The sequence below is a fragment of the Strix aluco genome, chromosome Z (genome assembly GCF_031877795.1).
Source record: "Strix aluco isolate bStrAlu1 chromosome Z, bStrAlu1.hap1, whole genome shotgun sequence".
Taxonomy (NCBI): Eukaryota; Metazoa; Chordata; class Aves; order Strigiformes; family Strigidae; genus Strix; species Strix aluco.
In genome coordinates, this window is record NC_133971.1 from 79,477,187 (window position 1) to 79,496,954 (window position 19,768).

The window sequence follows — 19,768 nt, forward strand, 5'->3', positions numbered from 1 at the left end:
GCCGACCTCCGCCTTCCCCTCACTCCTTCCGGGTTGGCGGGCGGCCCCGCCCCGCCCACGCCGCGTCCCGCCCCGCCCCACGGCGGGACTCTCGCGCCGCCTCGCCCCAAGGTCGGTCAGTGCCGCGGCGGGGCCGGCGCCGACGGCGCGGCTGGTGGGTACGGCGGGGGGGGGGTGTGCGCGGCGGCGGCGGCGGCAGCAGCACCACTACCACCACCTCCTCCGATTGCCTTCCCACGCAGGCGGCGGGCGGCCGTTGCTGAGGAGAAGGCTGCGGTGTCCCGCTCTCGCAGCGCCCGGGAGGAAGGGCGGGTGGGAGGGAGGAAGGACGTGTGGGAGGAAGGACGGGCGTGTGCGAGGAAGGGCGGACGTGTGGGAGGAAGGACGTGCGGAGAAGGCAGGTGGCGCGGGAAGGGGCCCTCGGGAGCGCTCCCAGGTGGAGAGCAGAGAGGTGGCGGCTGCTGGGCTTCCCCCTGGGCGGGCGCGATGGCTGCCGGCCCTTGTGGCGGCGGGGGGCGGTGGGCCCGGGCCGCGGAGGGCGAGCCGGCTGCCCAAGGTCAGTCGGTGGCTGCGGGCTATAAATAGCGGCGGGAGCGAAACGGGGCCCCTGCCTTGTGGGCCGGGCCGGCGGGGAGCGGTGAGCCGCCGCCGTGAGAAGGGACGGGACAGAACGGCGCGTTAGAGCCCAGCGGACGGTGGGATTCAGGGCGAAGAGTCTTCCTTCCGCCGGCAGCCACCTGCTAGCGAGGGCGGCCCGGCTCCCCTGCCCGCTCCCCGCTGCTCCGCTCGTCCCACTGCGAGTGCCGGCTTTGGTAGGTCTCCTGAGCGCCCGCAGGCGGTGGTCCCGATCGGGTAACTCCTTTGGGATCTCTGCCTGGGATTATTAGAAGTGTTTGTCTGGTTCCTTGGGGCGCAGGAGGTTTTCCCGTGTCAGAATTGCTTGTTTAGAGCAACGGTGCAAAGAGAATATGATCTTGAGTCACAGAAATATGACCTCTAGGTGAGCTTGTAATGTCAGTCCTCCCATGGGCTTGTTACTTCAGTTTGATAGTTGTCTTGCTCAGTTTGAAAAAAAAGTGGAGTTTGTTTTCTAGCTAGAAAGAAAAGGTGGGGAGAAATGATCATCTCATGGCTACTGGCAGTCGACCAGGCTTAAGCTGCTGAGTTTACATACCTTCTGTCTAGTATCATTAACAATTCTTGCTTTGTTTTCCCGCGTGCAGCAGAGATTCCATACGTGGCAAGGAGTCTGCTGTGAGGTCTGGGTGAAATGGCAAGCCTTCTGCGTATTGCTGTTAATGGGTGCTTAACCCCTGGTTTTGGCAATGTGTTACCACCTAAGATGCGTTCTGCAAAGATGCCATGTTTGCGAATGTTTAGAACCCACCAGATGCTCACGTCTCAGGCAGCTCCAAAGCCAGGTAAATTGATTAAACTATTGTAAATAATCTTTTATGTCAAAACATGAAGATAGCTTGAATTTTTCTTTCAGGTAGGCATTGGTACAGAAAAGACTTAAAAAAGAATGTTCTTAAATGATGTCAACAGTATACTTGAGTCAGTTGCAGTATAAATTTACACGGGTTTTAAAGGGCTTATGCAGAAGGTGTTTGTGTTTATTACGAATGCTTTGGATTCAAATAGTTTTTATGGGTGGGGGATCAAAGCTCCTGCTGGCACCTTGCTTGAGGAAGTATTTAAACAAATGTTTTTCTAAGTTAAAAGCCCGAGTTCCCCATGAGTTTTGGTAGTGCAACTCTTTGTGTGCATGCAGGGGAAAATACAGCCCTCACCAAGACAGCATCTGCAAACATGGCTATATGTAGGTGTAATTATGCCATCTAAAAAAATCTGTTAACTTTTTTTCAGGAAACTCTTACGTTGTACCGCCTTGGATAACTTTTGATCTGCATCTTCATGTGTAGGGTTTGTTGGTATATTTGCACTAATTACATGTTAGTGCAGATAATGGACAGGTTCAGGTATTTTCAGGAAAAAAAGGAGGGAGGAATGGGGGCTTCCTTAGTTCAAGTTTATGACCTGAGTCTGGTGTATGAAAATCGGTTGACCTTCACTGTTTCTTTACTCTGAGGGCTCCTGATAATCTGTATCTCATAGCTGTTTACCACAGTTACATGTTGAAACCTGAATTTCTTTGCTCTGAATGACAGCTGAGGGATCAGGGGGTCTGTCAGAACTGATGAGGTCATAGTTTTGCCATGCCATAAATTTGTGATGCTCCAAATTTTTTATCTGAATGAAAGACACATTTGTCTGTATTGATAAGGCAAATTGTCCCTTGGTTGGGAGTGTTAACCTGGGATGTAGGAGACTAGGTTCAAAGTTCTTGCTCAAATGTCCCAGGGAAGTGCCCTTGTTGTTTGAGTTTGGAATCAATCTTTGTATTTGACTTTGACCACAAATTTGATCATGAAATGGAAAGATCTCTTCAGTTTTACTGAAATTAGTATGCTTATCTCTGTGTGTACGTGTGCATTTTCTTGCTTTTCTGAATCACTTTCCAGAAATTTTTCCACAAGGACAGAGAATTCTCATTAGTGGCATGTGTTTAAGCATTCAGTGCTGTCCCTTCAGGTCTGTCGTGTGGAAGTCCTTACTTAAGGGCGAGTAGTATTCAGGCAATGCAGTTATTTAATGCTGAGAATTGTGAGTTTGGTAAGTCTTTTGGTTGATAATTAAGCTGTCCTTATAGTTCATTTTGGTAACATGAGATTTGTCATTCAGTAGAGGACAAATCAAGGATAGAATAGCCATTGAATGACAAATCAGTAGCAGTACTATTGCCTATGTACACTTTCTAATGCTCTTGAATCAAAATTTAACAGCGTATAAAGTAACTACATTTTACTCTTACTTTTAGAAATTATCTTTGATTATAGTGACACTTGGTAAAATCACTGTAATACAGAGAAAAGTTAAATTTTCTGAAAAGACTAGTGTCACAGTTGTTCTTCTTAAGACTAGTTATTACTTACATTCTCTCAGATTAGTTTTCATTTAGTTCAGGATATGTTATGAACAAGAATAACAGCTGCTTGAGGAGTGAAGAGATTTGGAGTCTGTTGAAAAGTGAACTTGGAGGATGGATACTTTTCTTGTTGCTATTTATTTTGCTGTTATTTTCTTTCTTAGAAACACAGGAATTTTCATACAGGAGTAAACAAGTATTCCTGTAACCTGTCTCAAATAGTCACTAGCATGAGACGCTTCAGAAACAGATGCAAAACTTTCCCAAGACGTGGGAAAGGTACTTACGAAGTGACTGACTCAGAGGTTTTCAATGTACTTCCAGATTGGTTTGTCCTACAGCTCTGTGACTTTTACCACTCTCTGTCTTGGAATTTTTAATGTCCTTTTTATTTTGATGCTTCTTTCTTAAAATTTCCTTTTTTTTTCCAAAATTTTGCAGAACTTTTACACCTCTATAACAGTTTATTGTCAATTAATTCTCTAGATAAGCTATACGTTATTTATAAACCGTAGACATTGTCCTTTAATTTCCTTGGGTTTTTTGTATCTCCTTGCTTGTATAAGAAGAGGGATCAGGTGTTTGTTTAATCTTCTGTACCATTCTTTTTCTTTTTTTTCTTTTTGCCAACATCATATTGCTGTTCTTCGGAATATGTCTTCATCTTCAGAACAGGTGAGATGGTTTGTTTAAAGCTGCTGTTAGAGTAAGTTAGAAATTAGGCAGGTTACATATCATGTTTTCCCATCCAGAACATGTGGCATATAGGCAAAACTTCTCTTTTCTCCAAGTCAGTCTCTAATACTTGTTGATACTTGTTTTGCTACAGACTACTTCCTGAAATCAGATTAAGGAGATAAACCTATATTCTTCTCTATTTCTCTACATAGAATACTCTGAGTTTTCTTGATAATTTTAACTTAGGATCTTCTTTAAACTCTCCATTTCTGTATGGAAGTTAAATGGAGAAAATCACTTTTACAGTTATTTTTAATTGTTTGAAGCTTGGAGAGGTAGACTACATGCTTGTTTATTTGATGTTTGATACTGTGCTCTGAATATGCCGTCATTACATAGTTGAGATTGTTAAGGGGATAAGAAAGGGTGGCTTCTTACTAGCTTTTCTAAATTCTAATTTATGTACATTCTGTACTAAGATTCTAAGTCCTGTGAAGTTTAATGATTCTACTGATAGCTGCAAAATCCTTCTGGTGTTGATTCTTTGTATAAAAAAAAAGTACTGTGTATCTCCTACTTAGTGAAAAATACATTCAAAATCTTCATGTGACTCAAAAAGGTGCTCAAGGTATGTCTATGTTGGTGTGGTTTTGGAAAATGTTCTTGATGTCATAAAGCAGAAAGTTAGCTACTAAAACATACTCAAGGCAGTTCTTAAAGAAGTATCTGACATGGAAGCTTAGAAAGGCAACTTGGAAGCTTCACACTCTCATGCAGTTTTAAACCCATGGCAGGGATAGCAGTTGTGCTTTCTCAATATAAAACCTAAATCAGATCCTGAGTTTATAATTCTAGATTTCAACCTTTCAAAACTAATCACTTAGATGAAATTGCTGAGTTCAGCAAACCAAATCAGTGTTCATAGTATAGCTTTCTTCAAACAGTATTTATCATACCCTGTCCTGAAGTTTTAACGTAGACCTTTGCTTCTCAGTTGGAGACATCTTCTCTGTTTTGGTGCTGAATGATGTGACAGCTCAGGGTAGTATGCTTGAAAAGTATCTGATACCAGCTCTAGCTAAAGGCTGGCAAACCAACATCAGTTTGCTTCTATATTCATTTGCTTCTGTACTCTCTGGTTGCTAGAAATTAGGTAGTGGTGCAAAGGAGAAAAGAAGGTGAGAGGCAAATGAGACCTGCTGAATGTTTGTCTTGGATTTGATGTCCCAAAGCATTGGAGGAGGGCATAGTCCTCAGTATTGGTCTCTGATCATTCTGCTTACTAAATAAGGTACAAATACTTTCTATCTGAAAATGTTTTTACCTGTTTTTATTGCATGCAAGATTTACGAATGTGAAAGAAAGAAATGAGGAAACACATTTCACATGTAGCAAGTACATATTCCTGTCCCATCCCTCCAACCCATTTACTCTTCTACTCTGGTACCCCCAGAAAAGCAAGTGAACAAAAATAAATCAGAAGCATCAATTGTCATTTTGTTGTCCTTTGAGTGGGGTCATTTACCCAGTGTGCAATATGCCAATATACACACAGAGCAGAGGTATGTATTTAGTCCATGTCTGCACAGAGTAGGGTGCTAGGTGGCAATTCCACAAAGGTAGCACACCGCACAAAAGAACTTCAGTGTATTTATACACTTCAGATTACATGAATACAGATTTACTGCAATGGTCACTGTTTAGTTTCTTATCACTTTGTCCCTCATTGGTTAACAACATGCCTCGTCTTGATTTAAAGTTACAGTATCTTTTAATTCTTCTGCGCAAACTCAAGGCGAAGGGAGGGGGCACGTCTTCTTGATCTTAAATTCACAGAATCATCTAGGTTGGAAAAGACCTTGAAGATCATCCAGTCCAACCATTAACCCAACATTGACAGTTCCCAACTACGCCATATCCCTCAGCGCTATGTCAACCCAACTCTTAAACACCTCCAGGGATGGGGACTCCACCACTGCCCTGGGCAGCCCATTCCAACGCCTAACAACCTGTTCTGGAAAGAAATGCTTCCTAATATCCAGTCTAAACCTTCCCTGGCACAACTTGAGGCCATTCCCTCTTGTCCTATCACTTGTTACTTGGTTAAAGAGACTCATCCCCAGCTCTCTGCAACCTCCTCTCAGGTAGTTGTAGAGGGCGATGAGGTCTCCCCTCAGCCTCCTCTTCTCCAGACTAAATTGAGTCGGTGTTCGCAGTCTCCCCCCACCCCTGCCACCTTTATCTTTTCTCCAGTTACTGCTGATTTTCTTCTCAGACAACCATCCATCTTGTGGCAGGATGATTCCCTCCTATCAGTCTTTTTAACATTAAGCAGACATGCATTGTTTATACAAAGTTGGAGCAATTTACTCTCTTACCTCCAGGTTCATTCTTTTGCTCACAGCACTTCTAAATTAGTGATTTACCCTGTCATTGTTGTATTTACAAGTTTAGAATGAACAGAGTAGAAAATTTCCTAGAGACATCAGTTTGAGCCTTGGGAGCTAAAAAAAAAAATAAATTAAACTTTTTGCTTTAGAAGTGTACAAGCTTTAGTCAAGTGTCTGTGTGCCTTTACACTTTCAGTCATCCTTCTTTCCCTGTATGCTGTAATTTATTCCTTTCTTTTCTGCATTTGTGTTCTGCAAAAACTTTCAAAAGGAGAAGGAGAAACTAGCACTCCAGTTCTTATTTTCTCAGTGCTTCTTGAAAAGCTTTTTTGACTTCTGTTAGCCTAGAACTACTTGCTTTCTGATACTGGTCTCTGTTACTGTTAACAAATTTCAATATCTAGGTTTCATTTCTGCTTCTAAAAGACAAGAGACCTCATTTCCACTGGCTTGATTTAGTGAAAATCAGAAGCAGGACTTTATTGTGTAGTAATTAGAAGAGATGAGGAGAAAGTTCTTTTCAAATGACAAGGGTAATTTGTGAGTGACAGCAACAGTTACTGGAGCTTTCAAGTGGTTAGTGCTGCTGTGAGAGGGCTGCCATGAGTTACATGGTGATGTTTAGATGTGGTGTATGCTGATGAAGTGAATCTTTGCAAAGCATTGTTACCTTTGTGTGTCAGTTATTTTAGATGTGCGTTCTTGCTCCTGTTGTGACTTTACGTTCCTTTGAAGCATGTTTTTTGGAATTTGATTTTTGTCTTGTAATCTAGGGAATTTTAAATGTTGTTCAAAATATAAAATATCAAAACACTTCTGTCTTCAAATTATTTGTTACTATTAGTTTAATTTCAAAAAGAAAGCTGAAATAATAATTAAAAAAAAGGTAAAAATAAGTAGAGTAATGCACTTCTTTGTCTTGTGATCTTTCATTCTGTCCTCTTGTTGGATGTGTTCAATCAGGTTTTTTTAATGGGTTAGAAGACTGACAAGTACAGGTAGATATTCATGTACCAGTTCTTAGCAACTCTGTATTGTATTTTCAGAATGTTGTAAGTTGATAGTATCTTGACAGTTGTTAATCTAAAACATTTTAAGATGTTCAACTTTAAGTACCTTACAGACCCACTTTTATTTCATAGATTTGGATTTAAAAATACCAAAATAATTCAGTTCCTTAAAGCTCTTATAGTGTGATATGTTTTTGTCTTTGTTTTGCTTGTTTCTATCTTAAAAAACAAACAGGAAAGCAAAAGTGAAAAGGAGGCTTTCCTAAAATGTGCAACACGTTACTAGTCTGGTACAAGTTTTGTAGCACATTACATAGTATTGGTGGCCAAATTAAAAGCAGATCTGTAATTTAAAACAAGTCTTTCACCCTCCTCCTCTCCTTTTTGGTTTTTTTTTTTTTTAATTTTGGGTTTTTGTTGCTTGAACTCTTAATATGCATGACTGCTTAGGCTGCTCAAGTTATATTTCATTAATATGTATGTGGTGTAAGTATCTTGTGTATAAATGTCACAGTCCGTGTTTAAATTCTGGATAGACATCGCTGAAAACTGATGCAGAACTGGGCCTGTGTGCTGGACTGCATGCTGTCTAGTGTAACTGAAGCAATGAGGTAGCTTGATAAACGATTATTCTGCTTGAGACTGTGTATTTATAAATAATGTATTCAAAGGGTTGCTTGGGTCAGAGAGGTTTAACTGTCAGTTATTAGACTGGAAGCCCTCAAATTGTATATTAACAAAGTTAGATTGTTTGTAATTTGAAACATTAAGCTAAAACTGATAAATTGCAGCTTCAGTGGTTTTCTGGTGTTACTTAGTAGAGCTTTGAACAAGTTAAGACAAGGAGAGAACATTGAAGAGAAGTGTAACTGAACAAACTAGTAGATGGATATTCCATTATTCTTCATCTACTCCTGAATGCATATTTTTCATTTCTGTAGCAACTCTGAGTAACTCATGGATTAGTTGTGCCTTTTAATGTACTTTGTGGTATGTGAGTTACATTCATTGATAGTTATCTGAGACAACTGTAATTTGATAGACATTAAAAACATGTTCAGTTAAAATGCAGTTCGGCTGTTCAAGCTCATTTGTTGATTTCTTCACAATAATGTTGAAGTGACTAGAGAGGGATTTAAGTTGGTATAATTTAAGGAAATACAAACTACAATGCTAGAAAATACCATTCTTCCTCTTTCTTTAGGAGGGAGAATTGCTGTGACATGTCTGCATGTGTCTGTACAACACTGAAGAGTGCCATTAATATAAATTCATTAATCTTCAGTGCAACTAATGCTGTCTTATCTGCCACTCTTACAGGAATTCCTTATAAACAGCTGACTGTAGGTGTCCCCAAGGAGATATTTGAGAATGAGAAGAGAGTGGCTCTATCACCGGCTGGAGTTCAAGCCTTGGTTAAACAAGGCTTCAATGTTGTGGTGGAATCTGGTGCTGGAGAAGCTTCCAAATTTTCTGATGACCATTACAGGGAAGTTGGAGCAAAGATCCAGGGGACCAAGGAAGTCCTGGCTTCTGATTTGATTGTCAAAGTAATTGCTTTATTAATATATATCCTATTATATTATTTTTGGAGAAACATATAGGTAATTTTTTTCTAATAGTCTGCTGAAAGTTCAGTAAGTAAGCTCCTTTAAATTTGTATTTTTAAATTCTAAGGTCTGATTCAATCTTAGTCTGTCTTTTTTTTTTTTATAGCTCAGGTGTGCACCTACAGTAATAAAGTAGTAAATGACAGCACTGAAAAAATTGAGGATAATTTCTTATCAAGTTTTAACTGCCTTGGCGAAGTTGTGTTTTCAGAGCAAGGTAAACTAGTTCTGGACTGTAAACAGATGAGATCCCTGCTCTAAGAAACTTTTGCTTCAAAATTAGTAACATAAAACTCAAGTTAGTTTTTAGAGAGAGTTGCCTGGAATTTTGAAGATGCAAGTTTCTAACTTTTCTCAATCAGACATCCAACAATTCCACAGCAATGGTGTGTTTCAAAAGTGTTTGTAACTAGATGAGTTGCAGCTGATGTGGGAAGACTGCTAAAAGTGAAGTTGCTTGAGAGGTATTAGGTTGTGCAGAGTCCTGAAGGAAAACAGAAAAAGACCTTAAACTTGATGGTTGCTTTAACTGCTCTATTTGAAGTTATCCTGCCAGGATTGAACATAGAATTTCTGTAAGCTAGTTTGTGAGCACCCTTTTTAAGTAGGTTTCTTACGAGAAAAGTAAGAAACTCAAAAGAAGGGAATACAGATCAAGATGAGTATTTGCTGGACTTCATACTTGAAATTGCCTTTATGTAATGGTGCATTGCAACCTAATTAGTGATTGTTAGCCTGTTGACCTTAATTGGCACACCTGTTCAGTAGTCATTTTGCTTAAGTGTCAGCTTTTGGGGCAGCTGTCTGTCATAAAAGCCAGCAACTGCTGGGTAGAAGCCATCAGATCTTTCTGAAGGTGTGTGCTGACTATTACTACCCTGTCACCAATTCGCCTAGAGCTAATTCTACTATGTGGACTGCAGTTGAGCGGTGCAGTTGCTCAGTTGAGTTGTGTAAACAGCCTTTGATACGGTTTCTCCCTTTTGTACTTTGTGGATGGGAATGGACAGACTGCAAGCTGGGAGAAAGGAAGTGGAGTGTGTTCTGACTGACTTCCTCTGATTAATTTGGAAACTTCTCTCTTCCTTCAGGTGAGGGCTCCTATATATAACTCGGCTCTAGGTGTTCATGAGGCAGATCTTTTTAAGACGGCGGCTACCCTGATTAGTTTTATCTACCCAGCACAAAATCCAGACCTCCTGAAAAAACTTGCAGAAAAAAAAACTACTGTCTTGGCTATGGATCAGGTTCCACGGGTCACCATTGCTCAGGGATATGATGCACTTAGCTCTATGGCCAACATTGCTGGGTATGAATCTTACTTCTTCTGTTTTTTTCTTTTTTTTCAGCTTGAGTAAACATAGCTGGATTAAAAGATATTTGCTTTGATACTAGGTATATCTGAAACAATTCTGCACCTCTATTTTCATACAGCTGTTTCAAGCAGGATGGCACTATTGGAGGTGCCAAACAACTTAAGTTTCTTATGGTTAGCTTTGCAGCAGATCAGAGCAAGGCTTTAAAAAAAAAAATAAATAAACAACATTGAAGGCAGTTCTTCTAATTCCTGGACTGCTTTGTCTTGTGCCTTTTTGATCTGAACTAGGTCAGAGCAGGCTCAAAGATATCCTTAAGACAGCTTGAACACAGATTGTCTGTTGTGGGGATTGAATGTTGTTGGGAGATAACTAACCCAAGCAACACTCAGTATGAATGTAATTGCCATGGCAGATATAAACAAAAGACCGAATACTCTGAGACATCTTCATGCTTTGTGCCTGGTATTGTAGTGAATTAAAATGTAGTTGTTGTCAAGCTGATTTCTATTATTAGGTTCTTTATTGCTTTTTTAAAATTTTTTTTGACTTTTTACTTAGATGATGTCTGTGAGGCATAATAAGCCAAATTTTATGGACACCAGCAGTATACATCTGTGTACATGTTTGGTTATTTCTCTGTTTTCATTCTGTGTAATTTTACTACAATATAGAAATTCATAACGTATTTAAAGGTATAAAATCTACAAGCTGATTCCATATTAGAACTAATTTTAAGGCATACAGGCTTCCATATTTTCCTGCTAGAGATAGGACAGTGTGGAATGGGGCTGTTGAACCATAACACTGTTAGTAAAAATGCAAGAAAGTGTACGGTGTTGTCAAGAAGAGACATAGTCACATGTTCATCTGCATTTTCAGTTAGCTCTACTGATGTTAACTTGTCATCGAGCCATCCATTCTGGGATGGGTACAAAGCAGATGGGGCAAAAGAAGTAGCAAGGTTAAGCTATTTGCCTTAAGTCTCTGCAGAGTTAGGGTCAGAGTATCCTTTCTGAATGTATGCTTGCATGTCTGAGTGAGCTTAGTGCAAAATTAGCCTGGGTTTTGCAATTGCTTGTTCATGTTCCCTTCCGTAACAAACCTCAGGTTACAGCCTTTGAAAGTAGCTTCAAAGATACGGAGTTAACTTCTGGTAAGTTATTTGTATATTGTTCAGGTAAACTTTTATTTGAAAGAGTAAATAGTTGTGGACACCCAACATGGCAGTCCAAAAGTTCTGTCTGAAAATGCATTCCATGATGTAAAAAAAAAAGACAAGAAATATGAGCAAAGACAGACTACTAAACTTGTGGTCATTAGTAAAATATTAAACTTGCTTTATCCTATGCATGCTATGGTCAAATGTTCATCCTTTTTTGATTGCTGTCACGAATGGGATTGTACTGAGTCTGAGAAAATACTGATAATGTGTTTGTCCTTAATTCACAGTTACAAGGCTGTTGTACTGGCAGCAAATCACTTTGGTCGATTTTTCACGGGTCAGATCACAGCTGCTGGTAAAGTTCCTCCAGCAAAGGTATGTACGATTACACAGATACTGTAGCAGAAGAATATGTGAGTTCCTGAGCACAGTTAACCACTGCTGAAACTGTTTAAAGGCTTTTTTCCTGCCTTGGGAAGGCTTAAAGGCAAAGGCTTTTTCCTGCCGTTCTAGAGACTTTAGATATCCCTATAGTTATTCCCATAGCTATTTTTGTTTGCTATCTGTAGTGTCTTTTTTGGGAGGAATAATAGAATAATTTGAGTTTTATTTAAGTTTGCTTAGTTTAAAACATCAGACTAGCTATACATGGAGGGATTTTGTTTCCAGATGGGGTAGGCAAGGAAGCAGTTAAGAAAAGCCAGAGATGTTTGGATTTCTGGTGCATTGAAGGTTGTGATGGAGAGAATTGCTTGATTGGACTTGTAGGTGGATTGGGTTGAAGAGAATTAAAGTAGAATTAGGGAAGGAAAAAAAGAATATAAATTAAGGAGAAAACCTATAAATTGTTAGCTACAGATGAGGTGACTCTCAGATAAGTGAAGTTAGGAGTTACAGCTTTTAAACTGTTAGATTTACAGGGCAGCTTAACTGAAGTAATTCCGGGTTATGTGTCTTAAGGTAACTTGGTTAATTGGCTGGTTAATGAGATGTATCTGCAGTTGTGAAAGCAGTACAATGCTGCTCGTTTTCTAACCAGCTCTAGTTTTAGTTTCTGCTCCAAGCATGATGGTGCTATTGTTCTAGGTCTTGATCATAGGAGGAGGAGTTGCTGGCCTGGCTTCTGCAGGAGCAGCTAAATCAATGGGTGCGGTGGTTCGTGGATTTGACACAAGGTGGGTGTGTGAAACTGGTAATAGTAATCTTAAATTATTTTAAGATTAAGTAGTTTGTGGCTGTATTACAGTGAAAGCACTTGTACTGCACTGAATCACAATTCCTTTCCTACCATTTTTATTCCATTGCTGTTCCTCCATTTGTTATACCTTGAATAACTAAGCCTTCCAAAGAGCCCTCCCATTAAATCATTCAGAACTATAAGAATAAAAAATCATTGCTTTATGAAAATAAGAAAGTTAGGTCTTTTTATCCAGAATTTCATGTCTCTGTTCTTCTTGGGGACACAGGGAAAACAGTAAAGAAAGAGTCCTTATGCCCTTATTTATGGTTTGCTTTGATCCGGGTTCATAGTTGCATACTCTCATTCGCCTCTACTGTCCTGATCCCAGAGACAGCGTATAGAACCTCTTTGGAGAGACACTTCTTTCAATCTGCTGAAGGAGAGAAAAAGATCAACTTATTTTGTTTATGAAACTCAAGATGAAAGAACAGAAACTGCAGCTGAAGCTGCTTTAAATGCTGCTTCCCTCTGGTCTTTTCTTTATGTTCGGAAGGATTATTTTGTCCCATAGCCATTTTTTAGAGCAGTAGACTGGGAAGATTACAGAGCACAAATGTTTTTCTTCTTATAGCTGCCGGCACTGCAAACTTGTTCTGTGGGTTTTTTGTTTTTTTTTTTTTTTTATTAAATGGCCTTATATTGAATTTATATGTGCTTAATACTGTATTTGGATTAAAATTACTTATACATATTTGGTTTTATGCAGAAATGACATCTAGTGCTACTTAGCTATATCTAATATGGAAGAATAAAAAGGCATATATCTCCAGATTTATGATGTGCAGTATGAAAAAACCTTCACTCTGCATATGCCTTAAAAAAACCTGAAACGTTTTAGGCAGATTTTGATCATGCTTTTATGAACAATAAACTCTTCACAGTTAGTTTTAATTCCCTTCTTAAGCATCCTGTATACTTTTATTTTGGTGTGCAAGAATGTTTGTGTTAAATCTTTTGTATGTTGTGAATGTTCACGTAACACTGAAATTTAGTTTCATTATTTACTGTAATATCATGTGATGCAAAATAAACTACAGGTTTACAGGATAACTGTAAAAAAACCAAACCCCAAAACACCACCACCACTCCCCAAACCCACCCAAAACCAATTTTCCCTGTGAAAATAAGACTTAGTAGTATTTTCCATTTCACGGATTAGACAAGGCCACAGGTGTATTTATCATGTATTTTAAGCATCTGAGTTTGGGCTCTAGGTTTACCTAGTCATGACAACAGAAATAGGTGAGCAGAGTTACTCAACTGTTAAGCTCCCAGTTTTGAGACTTCTTGGAGCAACTCTGCTGACTATACCAGAAACCGCAGGCTGCCTTCATTCTTTATCCAAGTATCTACATTAGGGACCTAAAGTTAGTGATGCAGTTGCTTTTTTCACTAAATACAGAAAGCTGAGGATTTTAGTTGTGATCTCCTTAATCCTAGAATAAGTTTTAGATCTCTTGTCTGAAGACTGCTACTAAAAAGACCTGAAAAAGTCATGGTGGATTTTTAAAGTAGTGGTTGTTTCTGCCCTTGCAATTTTCTTTTCCTAGAGCTGCAGCTCTGGAACAGTTCAAGTCTCTTGGTGCTGAGCCTTTGGAAGTAGACTTAAAGGAATCTGGAGAAGGACAAGGTGGTTATGCTAAAGAAATGTCCAAAGAATTTATTGAAGCTGAAATGAAACTCTTTGCTAAGCAGTGCCAAGATGTTGATATTATCATCACTACAGCGCTTATTCCAGGTATGTTTTATGTTCAAGATGCTAATTTTCATTTATCTTGTGTAAGTTGGCATGCTTTGAAGCTGTGCCTGCAGTGAAAACAAGTGTTCATGAATTTTGTCTGTGTTAGTGTGTACCTTTTCCCTTTCCTAATAAATGCCTGTTCTTAAAAGTTTGTGCCTTCTACAACTTTGTTTTCAAAAACTAGCAGCCTTTGACTCGATATCATCATATTTTCTTATTTAAACAAGGAGTAGATAGTAATAAAGTAAGATAATTCCCCAGCATGTTAATTCTGCTGTCCAGCTTGTGCACTGAAACGGGTCCAGTTGAAACAGTACTGTCTTCTGTAGTTGAAATGTGGTAAGGTAGAACTTAAGTTTTAGAGTTTTGTATTGCACAACATCTATATTTTAATAACTTATGATGTGGCATATCTTCTTTTTTTTGTTATGACTTGAATTGTAGGATTGGATGTTGTCAGTTTAGTGAGGACAAAATTGGTCTTGCCAGCATCTTTGGTAGACTGCCCATGCGTACCTTTTTTGTATGCTTGGGAGCAAGATGTTCTAGCATCTCTTCTCTGTGCCTGTGTAAACTTCTGTGACTTTTCATTCTAGGTACAATTACTTGAAAATTTTGCTTACAAAAATAAGGTTTAGAGAGAGAGAAGGGGAAAATTCACCTCCTGAGCTCTACAGATAAAAGCTATATTTTGTGTTTAACTTACTATGCCTTTTCTTGTTAGGCAAAAAAGCTCCCATCTTGTTTAAAAGAGATATGATTGAATCAATGAAGGAGGGTTCAGTTGTTGTGGATTTAGCTGCAGAAGCAGGGGGAAACATTGAGACTACAAAGCCTGGAGAAATGTATGTTCATAAGGTGAGCATTCTACTCAGCAGATCATTCTCACTTTGCATGAATTCACATTGTGTTTTGTAAACTGTGTGCTGAAAATGAGTAGCTGATTTTGCTATTTGGGCTTAAGTAATCCTTTAGATTTGCAATTGGTCACTAGTCATCTCTATAACAATTTGAAGATTTTTAAAGAAACAAATACTTTTGTATAGTGTTAGTTTAATAGTGTTAAGTGAATTAGACTTTCAAGTCAAGTGATTTGTCTGCTGAGTTGAGGTTGTGTTTGATGTTTGTGTCTTGGTCTGCCTAAAGAGACAGTAGTAGCAGCTTCTCTGACTTGATAATCACTTTCCATAACAGGAGGTTAACAGTCCTTGTCCTAGGTAAACTAAACAGGTTCAGACTATGCCAGTGTTTACTTCAGTGCAAAGTCTCTGGCTTAGCTCAGTATAATTTCATCTTCAGGAGGGTGCTGTCTTTGTATGTCTTTAGCTTCACCAACATGAGTGTGGCTGCCCTAGAGTATCCAAACTACTTGTAACCCAAACTAGGAGTAGCATGAATTGGCTCATAAAAGTTAGCAGTTTTTCTCTGGACTGAACTAACTACTTTGGTTTTCCTCCAGTGTTCATTGCCTCAGTTAAGAGCTTGTTTTTCTGCTTTTTGGGTTTTATTTCTGGTAGTTGTGAGAAATCTACTAGCAGTTACAGTTATTTGGTACTGTAAGAACATAATGCTGTTACTAGGGAAGCCTGTAAGACATATTGCTGTCATGGTTGTCATTAATACAAACAAGGCTCTGTGTGTATATAATGAGTCATGCATTTGTCCCGATCCAATGTCAGGGGAGGCTTCGATATGATCCCAAGAGCGAGATTAAGACACAAACGAGGTCAAATGCCATACACCCAAAACAGGTTTTTATTATTAAAAAAGTGAAGAGGGATAGCGATAGGACAGAATGGAAGGAAATAAATGGAAGGAAAGAAATAAAGCAAGGATGCGGGATAGGGCTGTGACTTGCGGAAAACAAACTCTACAACTCGAATAGAGTTATAAAGCAGGTATGTTTACTCCGGCGCCGGGGTGCAAGGGGATTTCTCCACAAAGCTTGCACACCCACAGCACTTTTTACCAAAAACTTAGAGTGTGGATATACATATTCATTGGATTACATAACACAAACATACATATGCATGAGTAAGGCTGGGTTAGTTCTAGAAGCTGGTGTCAGCAGTTTATGTTATCTTTGCACCTGTGCATTCCCGCCTGGTGGTCGTCTTCGGGGATCTTCGGGAGGAAGGCTCATAGTCTTTCTCACCTTGTTTTTTTCCCTTGGAGCATGCGCAGATTCTCTTAGCCAGTTTCTTGAACAACAAAAATGTTTTTCAGCTGGTTTACTCATTCTATCTTATTTAAGGGAACCAATGAAACTTCTACCATTCGTATATGGCTATCTTTACTCATTACTGAGGCCCAAGTAGTTAGAGCACACCTGTTCCTCAAGGACAAAAACACGGTATTTTGCTGAACACTGCAGTTCTTGGTAGATTTTCACAGTAAAGTGCTTTGTTTTGATGAACACAGTAGTCCTTGGTAAAATTCCACAGAACAGTCTGGGCAAGCAGGATTCTTAGCAACATTAAAAAATACTATAAGTAATACTATAACTTGCTATAAGTAAGGAAATAAGTTGCTAAGCAGTTTTCTGTAAGTAAATAAGTCTTAAAACAAGTAATCATTTCTCTGTATCAGCTGCAAGAACAGTCACCACCATGGATCCAGCGGCGTCCCGTTGGTCCTCAGTCTTCAGTTCTTCGGTGGTGGGTGCACACGGATCTGGTAGATGCACACTGAGCAAAATTTTCAGCTGCCTTTTTAAGTTCATCGTATCTGCTGATTAGCGTATCTCCCCACCTTTATATTTTTTTTTTTTTTTCCTTTGGTCCCACAGGTTTTGTTGCATCTGGCTTCAGGGCAGGAACGTTTGCCTCTTGTCAGTTCATTGTTCTGGCCTACATAATAGAGCCACAAATGGCTACAGGATGGGGCCAGCTCAGCACACCTCTGCCCCTTTGAGGCTTGTCTAAAGAGTCCGGACAATGCAACCGCAAGGAAGTGGTGGGGTGCATCCTTCAATACACTCCCACTTCTCTGGGCGACGTCCCCCAGACCAATTCACAGGCCACAGCAGCTTCTCTTGGAGGTTTGCACAGACACAAGAAAGCTTTGAGGCAGTCATAGGACATTTCAGTCTCTCACAGCATTGTATTTGGCTTTGAGGTTTTCTAGGGCTTTTGATGTCTTTGCTTAAAAACTGAACTTAGTGTATGTAGGACAGAAATAAGGTATTTGCAGGATGAATTTATATGGAGCTCTTCTAGTCAGAGTATTACCCCTGAATGTAGCATGCTGACAACCGAGCTGTGGAAAAGAGCAGCAGTGCAGATATATTAGCAGTATAGCAGAACACTGCATTAAGAAGTCAGAGTTCCTGAAAGCATGCATGGATCTTACCTGTAGGTTGAGGGAACAGTGTTAACCAAGTCCACTTGAACATGAAGAGTGTATGCCATCCTCAGCTTCCCGTACTGCCAAAAGCAGGATAGCCAGGTATACTCACATTTGTTCTTTAAACAGTGTGGATATAATGTTACTTATTTACATAAGCATGAACGGGGCATATTAGTTGTACAGCTAGCTAGCTCTGAGGAAACTCCCTTCACTCCTTGTCATAGAGAAGCTTGCCTCCAGTGCATGCCCTCCAGAAGAACTGAGAAGATGCCAAGCATTGGGCAGGATAATCTGTTACCTGGTTGCTTTAAGAAGCTAAGTTCTGAGGCAGTGGTAGGATTTGGAGAGGACAAGCTCTTGGACCAATACATCTTCTGCTCTGTGTAGGCTTGTTGCTAATAGCATTTAAGGTGTTGGGTTTGATCGTATTGAATTCTGTAACTGCTGTGAGTAATCCTCTTATAGCTTAATAATGTTAGAGCTGCAGGTAACAGTTTTAGCTGGCGTTAAAAATGGAAATAAGTGAAACAGTTAGGATATATATTTCCAGAAGGATATATTGGAAGAGATGCTTCTTCAGAGATTGTACTAATCCTTAATATTGTACTTGATTTTTTTTTTAGGGTGTTACACACATTGGCTACACAGACCTGCCTAGCAGAATGGCTACTCAGGCCAGTACTCTGTATTCAAATAATATTATCAAACTCCTAAAGGCTATTAGTCCTGACAAAGAGAACTTCTACTTTGATCCAAAAGATGAATTTGATTATGGAACTCTGGATCATGTTGTTAGAGGAACTGTAGTAATGAAGGTAAGTCAGTAAATATTCTCTTCTTAATTTGTGAGTACATACTTCTACATTTATCAGTGTTGTCTCTTTAAAATGCATTCAAAGATAATGCATGCCAATAGACTTCAGATGGGGCTTGATGAACACTGCAGGCAATTGTGTTTTCTATTCAGATGAATATTCCTCTGTCCATTTTTGTGAAGGGAAATCTCTTTGCTTTTGTCATCTTGTCATGGTTAAACAAATACATAACGTCTACTATTGAAAAATAGGAAAAAGATTTGATTTACCTGTTGTATTCATGTGATAAAAGCATAGTTATTTAAAACATGTTTGAACCACCACTACAGGACCAGAGAAACATTCTTCCTTTATTTTTTTAAAAATACATACATGTTTCTGTTCTTATAAGAGTAACTTCAGAAGAAAAATGGTGGAACTAGGATATGCAGGATACTTTAAGCTCTGTTAAGAAATAATAAAATACAAATTTAGGGCATGGGCCAGTATGGGCTCTCTTTCTGCAGCTATTAGGAAATAATAATTTGCAGTTTAGGTAAGAGGTATTCATTTCTGTTGAGTTTTGCTGCATAATTTTGCCAACATTTTGTAATGCTTATGATAGCTACTCTGGAGGAGGCTTACATTGACTTCAGCTCTCCCAGACCACTGAAATGGTGTGTACAGCTCAGGTCTGACAACTCCACCCCATATTCCTCCAGAGGCCTGGAAAACAGCAAATACGAGACATCATGCTTGGTACCTAGCTGAGGTCTGGGCAGGCTCTGATTACAGTTCAGATCTGTAGCAGATTTTGCTGTTTCCAAGACCCTGTTTTATTTTGCATAAATGTTTTTCCTTTAAGGAACTTTACTCTGTTTTGGCATCTGCTTTCAAGCCTTGTGGCGTGTTTCCATCAGGTGCTCTTGGACATTGATATTAAATCTTGTGCAAAAAATGTGTAATGTATGTATGTAATGTATGTATGGTTAACTTGGTCAGGCTGTACTTATCATCCAGCCTTGCAAACTTCTGCTGAGGCAGAAAAAGGAGGTGTTCCTGTGTCACGGGTGTAGGATGTTAAGACTTACCTGAGCTGCAGGTTTAAGAAGAGTAGGCTCCTCTAACTATAAAGCGTCTGCCATGTTAGGGATAACTGTACATATCTCTTGTCAGGATGGCAAAGTGATTTTCCCAGCACCTCCACCAAATAACATTCCTCAAGGAGCCCCTGTGAAGCAGAAGACTGTAGCAGAGCTGGAAGCGGAAAAAGCAGCTACTATTACACCCTTTAGAAAAACTATGACTAGTGCATCTGTATACACAGCAGGTAGGCAACTTCCAGAGTTGGGAGTATCAGTGTAGAGTGCTTCTCATTTGGCTAATACTTCTAAATGACTCCTCATCTTACTCATTCAATTTAATAACTATTTGGGAGAGCAGATGATTGGCTGGTGTACTCTAGTGCAAAATCAGTGTAGTGTAAT

At 39.5% G+C, this 19,768-nt stretch overlaps 1 protein-coding gene across 4 annotated transcripts in view; it reads left to right on the forward strand.

Moving 5' to 3' along the window:
* Positions 1-39: 39 nt before the first annotated feature.
* NNT (nicotinamide nucleotide transhydrogenase) overlaps positions 40-19,768 on the forward strand; it is a 48,766-nt gene continuing 29,037 nt past the window's right edge. The window contains exons 1-10 of one of the 4 annotated variants that reach the window (XM_074813339.1): positions 40-154; positions 1,224-1,421; positions 8,388-8,617; positions 9,769-9,986; positions 11,446-11,533; positions 12,245-12,333; positions 13,949-14,136; positions 14,864-14,997; positions 18,111-18,302; positions 19,458-19,611. In XM_074813339.1, coding sequence (XP_074669440.1) covers positions 1,271-1,421; positions 8,388-8,617; positions 9,769-9,986; positions 11,446-11,533; positions 12,245-12,333; positions 13,949-14,136; positions 14,864-14,997; positions 18,111-18,302; positions 19,458-19,611 — 1,444 coding nt within the window. In that variant the 5' untranslated portion in view covers positions 40-154; positions 1,224-1,270. Of the gene's footprint in view, positions 159-830; positions 1,422-8,387; positions 8,618-9,768; positions 9,987-11,445; positions 11,534-12,244; positions 12,334-13,948; positions 14,137-14,863; positions 14,998-18,110; positions 18,303-19,457; positions 19,612-19,768 lie in introns of those variants that run through there. The other 3 variants (XM_074813342.1, XM_074813341.1, XM_074813340.1) reach the window with 3 other exon arrangements.